Source organism: Cebus imitator, unplaced genomic scaffold (genome assembly GCF_001604975.1).
Source record: "Cebus imitator isolate Cc_AM_T3 unplaced genomic scaffold, Cebus_imitator-1.0 Scaffold97, whole genome shotgun sequence".
In the NCBI taxonomy this organism is placed as follows: Eukaryota; Metazoa; Chordata; class Mammalia; order Primates; family Cebidae; genus Cebus; species Cebus imitator.
This window is the reverse complement of record NW_016107412.1, coordinates 3,802,857-3,812,952: the sequence shown is the minus strand read 5'-3', so window position 1 is coordinate 3,812,952 and position 10,096 is coordinate 3,802,857. Positions and strand designations below refer to the sequence as shown.

The following is a 10,096-nucleotide window of genomic DNA, read 5'->3' as shown; positions in this document are numbered from 1 at the left end:
GCTATTGCACTCCCTATACGCACACACCACAGCCCTTTCTGAGTGTGAAGACCTCAGAAAAGATGCAGGCAGATACCCATCTGGTTTAGGCACCATCTTCACTGGGTTTTAGTTAAATGTTTCTGGGTTCCGGACTCTTAGCTTTTAATGTCCTGCTCCAATAAAACACATCTTCTGAACTTGATTAGGAAGCTACCACGGAGCCTGACTTATCTGGGCTGGCCATCTCCACCGTTCAAATAAACGTAATCACGGCCAAATCTTGCCTTCTCTTTGTACTGAGGAGTGCAGAAAATCCAGCTCTCAGGGGAGTCAACATGGAACACAGGTCTAAAAGTTCTTTTAACATTATGAAGAACATTAGGACCAAACTGTTTTAAAAGTCAATGAGAAAGTCACAACATTTTCTACAAAACATCAGGAAAGAGGAATCCTGCTACAAATTCAAGATTGACACTAGCAATAATGTTAACACCCACCATAAGGAATGATATTTAGGCAGTATTTTCCTAAGCAGAGTAAAATTATATAGCAACAAATTTGCTTCTTTTAATTTAATCAGGAGAAAGAAGGAAAGAAGTAAGGTAGGAAAGGAGGAGAGAAAAAAGAAAAGAGGAAAAGGAGGGAATTCAAAACACAGCCGTAGACTGGGCACGGTGGCTCATGCCTGTAATTCCAGCAATTTAGGAAGACCAAGATGGGAGGGTCGCTTGTGCCCAAGAGTTTAAGACCAGCTCTGCCTGGCAACATACTGAGACCCTGTTTCTACAAAAAAAGTTAAAAATTAGCCAGGTGTAGTGGCATGTAACTGTAGTTCCAGCTACTGTGGGGGCCGGGTGGGGGGGGGAGGTGAGGGGGTGAAGTGGAAGAATCCCTTGAGCCTGGGAGGTCAAGACTGCAGTTAACCGTGATTGTCCCACTGTGCTCCAGCCTGAGCAACAGAAGGAGATCCTGTCTCAAAAAAGTATATAAAAAATATAAAATTAGAAAATTCAGCAGTCACAAATAACAGAGATGGAAAAACAGTTGGTGAATAGCAGGGTGTGTTTTGGAGTATATTTGTCTGTCTCCCTCATGGATGAAAACGTTGAGGAATATTCTATGCCTGGCATCCAGCATTTAAAATATAAAGAAAACATGTATTATTATGCTGTTCCTGAGTTACGAGATTCAATTCCACACTGATAAGCATATTTCACCTATTTAAAAATATAATACAAAATATTAAACTTGTTGCATTAATTATGATCATATTTATACCAGATCAAATAGGAAGCAGGGTTCCCTACAGGACTAAATAAACTCAGTTTAATAAACTAAATTCACCTGCCCTGGTGCCCGCCTCCTCTTGTCACCCAGCTGTAAGAAAGACTCAATCACCAGAACCCTCTCTCTTTCCTGACAGGTGTTGCTCACAGTTCCTGCTCCTTTTTCTTACTTCCCCATGACTGAGAATGTGCCAAAATATAATCGATGTTAGAAAAATTTTTATGCCCATCCCCATATAAGTATATTGTATTTTCCTAACTACTCACAGACTGAAAGCTTTCTGAGGACAAGAGGCCTGCCTTTCATATTTTGAGATATGCTTCCAGTAATAGGTACTCACTGAATATTAACTGGCTGCTGATGAAACAATGAGTTTTACTGTACCTCTTTACCTACCTTGCACTCTTGTTGCCAATGAGCAAACCACATCCTGGAAAGGATTTTCAATGGAGAATCCACTCAAAAAGTATATTTCCCCATTTGGAACAAAGAGTTGGTTTGCTGTGTACTTAGCCCTCTCTGAGGACGACCCGTACAATTTCTTCCCTGAATATTTTGTGAGGTCACCTCTCCTCTGCTGACTATATGATCTGAAGGCAGATTATATGAGAATTCATCTTTTATCACACAGTATCATGTATAATGCTTAGCACAAAGTACGAATTCAGATATTGACCAACTCATTCTTAGTTTTAAACTCATGACAACTTCAGGAGCAATGTGAAAGATGAGGAAGAAGATAGAAGGTAGCCCACTCTTGAAACTCTATGCTTGGTTTCGCTCTCTAACTCAATACCACCGATTCAGTCCAGATTCAATGAATATTGAAACATAATAGACATACGACCTATGTTCAGAGATCAAGGTTGAATTTATGCAACAGCCCTCTTTGTTATAACAGAATTTTTCTTTTGTTGATTAAATTGTTCCACTTTCTTTTCTTTTGCCCCAGGCAGTGGATTTTTTTGTGAAGCCAAGCTTTTAATGATTTAAGTTCATTAAATGTATTAATCATGTACTATCTCTTCAGTAAAAAAGGCAAGAGATTGGCCTTTAGTGTGGCACAAATATATTTCTAGGTTCTAAACATTTAAACAGGTAAATAGGATTAAAAAGAAACATTTTAAACCTTGCAATTGACAGGGGGATTTTTCTCCGAATTTCAACATCATTCAAACTTAACACAGCTTGCAGATTTCCTAGTACACTGAAGGTGTTTAACGCATTGATTCCTGACAGAATAATTTCCTGGACAGATGGAATTTGGGATGCGAGGGATGCTAGTATAACTAGGGTACCATTCAAGAATTGTTTAGATGATGTTCTTAACATTACCTTTGAGACTGAAGGAACTACAACACAGAACATGGCAAATTGTGTTTTAATTACTCCTTCCCCTACTAAACTTTAAAATTTCATTACCTTAAGACCTTCACTGGCTTTACTTGCTAGTGGCCCCAGTTCTGGCTTTAGTAAGTCAGCATGTGGAGTCATTATAGACAACCTAAATCTATACAGCTTAGAGGAGCACAAAACAAATATATTTTACTCTTTTTTTATTCAAGAGTGATTATTCAATCATCTCTCCCTTTTCCAAACTCACAGAACAGTTGCTTATTTTCTGACACTTACAGTATCAACCTGTTTTTAAAAGAATTATGTACATTTTTATATTTATTACTATAATTTTATTGTTACTACATCTTTTATTACTGTAATTAGAATAAAGATAATTTTATTCTCTAAAATGAGAGCTCTGTCTCATAAATATTCGTATTCACTGTGCCCTTTCCCCTGCCACTCATCTCACCAAAAAATTAAAACAATAAGGCAACAACCCAGAGGCAGCCCAATACCAGACCTCTAGGCTTCCAACGTGTTTTTATTGAATTAAATAGATCACTTCCCATTTATAAGCATGTCGCCATTCTTATACACCAGCCTTACTTTATTCTATCTACACACCAATTTCAATGACGTCAAATTCACTGTCTAATTCCCTTTCAGCTCTCCTTCTCCTCAAGGTAGTTTCTTATCTCCCTAGAAGGTGTATTGGGTGGTCCCGCGCAAGGTTTGACTTGGGAGCAAACACGGCATTGGGAAGCCTTGAGCTACGGTTTACTAATGAAGTCAGGCTCTAAGCCCTAAGGGTTTCTTATCTCCCCGCATTAGCCCACCACTGAGAAGGCAGAACCCGAGAAAGGCGACTGACCCGGCACGTTGGACCCCGTCCGCTTTAGTCCCGGCCACTTTGATCTCACGCATCTGCCTAATCAAGTTCATCCACTGCCGCGACTGCCCTGATTCAAAGAACAACATTAAATAGTTTGATTATTGGACGGTCATTTCCCTCTCCCCTCCACCCTTGATCTAATTTCTAAACGCCAGTCTCTCACCTCCCTCTCTAAACTTCCCATCAAAAGAGAATGAGCTCTTCTTCCTTCTTACCCTCGTTTGATGTGCAAATCTCCTTCTCTTTGCACATTTTTCTCGCAGTGGCGTGGGCGGGGGTGGGGGGGTGGGGAGCAGGGCAACGGAACGACCTTAAAGCCAGGGACCTAACTCAGATCTGCAAGCCGCGACTCTTAAAGGGTTAATGAGTAATGAGCAAAGAGGCGCCTTGCTAGAGCCATTGAATTACAGATCGGTTTGTGTTTAATACCGAATATGACTTGTGTGCACAGTCAGCGAGTGTTGGCGTAAGCGAGAGGGGCGAAAAGTGCTTTTGCAGAGCGTGTCTCCCCTCGGCTCTGAAAAGTATTTCAGATCCGGATAATCCAACCCTTACCGCCAGGCAAGGGCACCCCTGTTCTCAGGGTTCCCCCTGCCGCCCGCATTTATTAAAGTCGTCTGCTCTAATGCTCGCTGGTCGCTGTCACCCCGAAGGTGAGCCGGGGCAGCCGAGCGACCCAGCGAGGGCGGGGGGTGTCAAAGGCCCCCCTTCATGTACACAAACACACCCCCTCCCAGCCCCTCCCAGTCCCTCCCAGCGCTTTGAAATCCCATCCCGGCTTTGTTGTCTCCCTCCCAAGGGGCCGGAATGCTCCCGGCCCGCGGTATAAAGGCAGCCGCGGTGGCGGTGGCGGCTCAGAGCTCTGCGCTCCCTGCAGTCGGGACTCCGGGACCGCGGGGAGCTCCCGGAACCCTGACTGTGTAGCCGCACCCACACGGTTTCGCGGGGACCCAGGCTTGCAAAGTGACAGTCATTTTCTCCTTCTCCCTCTTGAGTCCTTCTGAGATGATGGCTCTGGGCGCAGCGGGAGCTGCCCGGGTCTTGGTCGCGCTGGTAGCGGCGGCTCTGGGCGGCCACCCTCTGCTGGGAGCCAGCGCCACCTTGAACTCGGTTCTCAATTCCAACGCCATCAAGAACCTGCCCCCACCGCTGGGCGGCGCTGCGGGGCACGCGGGCTCTGCAGTCAGCGCCGCGCCGGGAATTCTGTACCCGGGCGGGAATAAGTACCAGACCATTGACAACTACCAGGTGAGAGGCGTCGGGGAATCCGGGGTGCTGTGACCTTGAAAGGGTCGTATCTGGAGAGAAGGGAGTAGAACGTGCTGACTGTGTGCGTTTCAGCGAGCATTTGGCAACACTGCATTTGGGAGCGGTGGGTGGTAACAGGTCCTGGAGAGGGGGACAGATAGGGACTGCGATCGGCGTCCGGGTCCAAGAGTGCGGGTACCTGGACGTCTGGATGCCTCACCCTCCCCCCGAACCCTTCCCGCAGCCGTACCCGTGCGCAGAGGACGAGGAGTGCGCCACCGATGAGTACTGCGCTAGTCCCACCCGCGGAGGGGACGCTGGCGTGCAAATCTGTCTCGCCTGCAGGAAGCGCCGAAAACGCTGCATGCGTCACGCTATGTGCTGCCCCGGGAATTTCTGCAAAAACGGTGAGTTCTGAAAGCTCCCTTTCACACGAAAACTGTCAGGCCTTTGAGCGTCTATGAATGGGGTGGGGGGAGGGGGAATCTCCGCCCTGAGAACACTGCGGCGCCACCTGCAAGTGGGTGTACAGCGGGCAGGATTCCGCTGAAGTATCTTCCTCATTGCAAGTGTTTGATCGGGAAGGAGAGAGAAGTTCGGAGGTCTCTGAGGTCCTTATCTTCCACTGGGTCCCTCAATGATTCAACACAACGGCTTACGTCGTAGTGGACGCTTCCATAAAAATGTGTCTGGGGAGAACCTTGAGGTCAATTGAGAAGGGGGATGATGGGGAGGATGGCGGGATCATACAGAGAGACCAAAGAAACCAGCCTTGGCGTTCAGCTGCCCTTTCCATTTTTTCTTACTCTGACTCTCACAGCTCTGCCAGACTGGCCTCTCCTTCTGATCCTTGCTGAAACTGTTGTCAGCCAGAGAACAGTGATTTATCAGCATTGGCCGTTTTAAAGAGAGATCTTGATAGGCGCACAACCTGACCTCTCCATCCTTTCTCCTCCCTCTACCCTCTGCTGCCTTAATATAAGTAATCCTCCCCCAACCACAGATCCACTAACTTTTAATTTTTCAAAGAGATGGATTTAAACAGCTAAAGAGGTCTCCAGAAATAAGGTAACAGAGCGACGACCCTCCTTAGGACCCAGCAGTACTCCGGGATGAACTAACTGGATCTCTGCAATATAGAAATTACACAGTAAAGTAACTGGTGGGTGAGATTGCAATGTTCCAGGCAGCTGGAATTGCATTTGCTTAACTTAGTCTGGCAGGACCCACATAGCACGAGGGGGAGAGAAGTTATTTTTAAGAACATTTTTTAAGTGACTGATTTTCTATTTCTTAACCCAAGGATAATATTAAAATTGGCATAAATCTCACTTGCCCCTACCACAGTTGGTGGGAAAGTATTTTAAACGGCTATACTAGGTATGTAACATGTGACTGACTGTATACAGTGTACACATTGGTGCTTCTGTCCACCTGGAGAGTTTTGCATTAACAGTAGAGAGGAAGTTCCGCTTGTTTTTAAAATGATATCCCTGCAATGAAGTATCTCAAGTTGGTGCTGGCATAGCAGACTGTCACAGCTGTTAGCAGTAATGCATTACAACCCTGTAGTTAATCACTATTTCCTGCTTCCTTAGGAATATGTGTGTCTTCCGAGCAAACTCATTTCCGAGGGGAAATTGAGGAAACCATCACTGAAAGCTTTAGTAATGATCATAGCACTTTGGATGGGTATTCTAGAAGAACTACATTGTCTTCAAAAATGTATCACACCAAAGGTAAGGATGTTAAGACTCATTCTTAGCACATCAGAAGTGTCTTTTGAATTATTTAACGAAACGATGCAGGTTTACCAGTAACTGTGTACTTTTTTCTGCTGTCTTCTCCTGTGTAGGACAAGAAGGTTCTGTCTGTCTCCGGTCGTCAGACTGCGCCACAGGATTGTGTTGTGCTAGACACTTCTGGTCCAAGATCTGTAAACCTGTCCTCAAAGAAGGTCAAGTGTGTACCAAGCACAGGCGAAAAGGCTCCCATGGGCTGGAAATATTCCAACGCTGTTACTGCGGAGAAGGTCTGTCTTGCCGGAATCAGAAAGATCACCATCAAGCCAGTAATTCTTCTAGGCTTCACACTTGTCAGAGACACTAAACCAGCTATCCAAATGCAGTGGACTCCTTTTATATAACAGATGATATGAAAACCTTTTATGACCTTCATCAACTCAATCCTAAGGATATACAAGTTCTGTGGTTTCAGTTAAGCATTCCAATAACACCTTTCAAAAAACCTGGAGTGTAAGAGCTTTGTTTCTTTATGGAACTCCCCTGTGATTGCAGTAAATTACTGTATTGTAAATTCTCAGTGTGGCACTTACCTGTAAATGCAACAAAACTTTTAATTATTTTTCTAAAGGTGCTGCACTGCCTATTATTCCTCCTGTTATGTAAATTTTGTACACATTGATTGATATCTTGACTGACAAATATTCTATGTTGAATTGAAATAAATCATTTCAGCTTATAGTTCTTAAAAGCATAACCTCTTCCCCCTTTTAATTCTAGAGTCTAGAATGCAAGGATCTCTTGGAATGACAAATGATAGTATCTAAAATTTAACAAGAAAATACTAGCTTATTTTCTGAAATGTACTATCGTAATGCTTAAATTATATTTCTCTTTAGACTGTGATAGTTTTTGAAATAAAAGTTAACGTGTAATATGAAATGCTATAAGTAGACATATATTTTGGGATTGTGATCTTAGAGGGGTTTGTGTGTGTACGTGTGTGTGTGTTCTATGGGTACAGAAGTGTGACATGTTTAAAGATACTTAAAGAAAAGACAGTGTCTAAATATGAGAAAATATTGATCAGTTCTAGAATAACTTTAAAGAAAGATGTAATCTGCATTGATAAACTCAAATGATCATGGTAGAATGAGAGTGAATCTTACATTAACTTTCAAAAATAGTTTCCAATAAATTAATAATACCTACCTAAATGGTCAACATTTTTGGAAAAGGAAGAAAATCGTCCATGAAAATAATACCCCGAAGTACTTGATGGTTGTTGGGAACAGGGTGCGTGCCTGTAAATACAGTTAACAAATACACGCAGATTTTATACCAAACAAATTAATTTTAGGTACTACTACATGCAAAGGAGACTTGTTCTTTTTACTTTGGTTTTAAAATAATTATTAATTAAAAATTACAAATCCTTCCTCATTCCACTCTTTTTTGCTCTTGCTAGGTGATTTTAATATTTCAAGTATTGTTTAACCTGAAATCTATTGATTGGAATGAGGATAGGGACACAGTGTTTAAAAGAAAACCCACAGGAATGAAATCTAAATTGTCTTTGCATTTTTACTTGCTGGATTTCATATTGTTTATGCTGAGGAAAAGGGAAACCAAACTTACCAATGTATACTTTTTCTGTAGTATTCTAAAGTCGGTGCCCAAACCACAAAATGCTGTGTTTCAGGCAAGCAAAGGACAGTAGTGACTGATCAATTGTGCAAATATTTCCTTAAATAATGCAGATGTCCTAGACTGTTTGTTGTTTTTGTGTTTCTGGAAGTGGTTCAATTTCAAGGGGCTCAACCAATGGGACACAAGCTTTGGTTGGTTCTTCACTGAGAGAGGAACTGGCAGGATGTCTGCTGTTACATTCCTTTTGTCTGGAAGTCTCAGCTTCCTCACCCAGGAGAAACTTTCTTTTTCTACATGTGCTTGTTTTCTGAAGTGCCAGGAAGGCCAATTCTAAGGCCTGCCATCTCCAATAAAACACAATAGAGGAAAGGAAACAGGAAACTTTTTCTTCAAAAAGAAGAAAGAAGAGCCTTCTGCTTAAGTGGGGAAAGAAGCAAACTTTTAAAGGGCTCTAGTTATTGGATCCCTTCCATTCTGCAGGAAGGGACCTCAGTACATTGACCCTCTTGCTTCTCATCTCCAGATGAGAGATGTGTAGAGGAATACAAAACCAACCAAAGAGGGATGCCTCTTCTTCCATTCCAGCTGAGAAGTTAGGAAAAGGTTTTCATTAAAAAGAATTCTTCATATTTATAAAGGTGGAAAATACCAAGAAAATTGTAGATATTTTATTAGCTAATAATGGAGGCTAGAAGATGGGAATCCAATAAAATGCAAATTCAAAAGAGGATTATTTAAGGAACCTAGAACAATTTGTGTAATGATTGTTTAAAATGTTGTTGCTGTGTGACTTTTAAACAATGCATTTTAATGGAAAATACATGCACCTGGGAAAATTTCACAAGGTATTTTATGTCAAATATTAGTATACTCTACACACGTCCCTGCGCCTTCATTTTTTTACTTTATGTGTCTTGCAGATCATTTTCTATAATACATAGAGAAGTGACTCATTCTTTTTAAAGTTTACATTAAGTTTGTAATATGTTGGAATGGCAATACCATAATTGTTTTAACCAGTGATATTTAAGTTGTTTCCAGGGTTTTTGATCTAACAAATAATGCGTCATGAGTATAGAATTTTTGTTTGTGTGCCAATGTAGTTATAGGATGACTAATAGTTGAAGCAAAATCCAAAATGCATGCTTTCTGTAGCTACTCAAAGTCTGGTATGGGCAAAATATCAAGATGCCTGCTTATCACTGACCAAGTGAAGATTAAGCTCTCGCTAAACTGTATCAAAGGAGAAAAGGGGAAATACAGGCTTATTTCACATTGAACAGTAATCTCTGGCGTTCAGTTAAAGCTAGACTTGTTCTAATTATTTTGATTTTGAAATAATTATTAAATAAAATCACAAGCCTTTTCTCACCACTTCCTTTTCTTGTTTTGTTAGAAGAGTTGAATATTTCAAACTTTGTTTCATCTATTGATAGGAATGAGCCTGGCCCTTTGTTTTTAAATTGGTGACATTATCAAACTTTATCATACTACTGACTTTCTTTTATAGTCTTAAAGAAAAACAGACAAAACGACCATTAGGCTTATAAAATGTCTTCCACTGCAATTTTCATACCTTCTAAAATACTATTCTGAGGACAATATCAAAATGTAAAATAAATACATTATCTCTACATTAAAGAAGAAAATAATTTTATAATTCAAGCATCCAACATTTGTACAAAAGTGTATGTACATGTAGGCCTTTATATATTAAGTGTAAGGGTCGATAGCTTAGAAACAGTCAATCACATCACTAATCTAGGACTACAGTCTAGGTAATGCTAGGGAATTTTAATTCAGTAAACATTTATTTAGCCTGCCACTGCCAGTGAGCACTCTGCTAGCATTTGAAAAGATGTGAATAACATTGGTCTTTAACTTCAAAGAACTTACTGTTTAGCAAGGGAGATAATGAACATTAGTGCTGGAAGCTGATTTAGTAGAGTGGTTA

General features: G+C 41.5%; 1 protein-coding gene across 1 annotated transcript; it reads left to right on the top strand.

The window, feature by feature from the left end:
* The first annotated feature begins 4,273 nt into the window (after positions 1-4,273).
* Positions 4,274-9,516, top strand: DKK1 (dickkopf WNT signaling pathway inhibitor 1). The gene is made up of 4 exons (XM_017536377.2): positions 4,274-4,750; positions 4,995-5,157; positions 6,349-6,489; positions 6,606-9,516. Exons 1-4 carry the CDS (start codon positions 4,508-4,510, stop codon positions 6,857-6,859), a joined length of 801 nt encoding a protein of 266 aa, XP_017391866.1. The 5' UTR covers positions 4,274-4,507; the 3' UTR covers positions 6,860-9,516.
* The last annotated feature ends 580 nt before the right edge of the window (positions 9,517-10,096 follow it).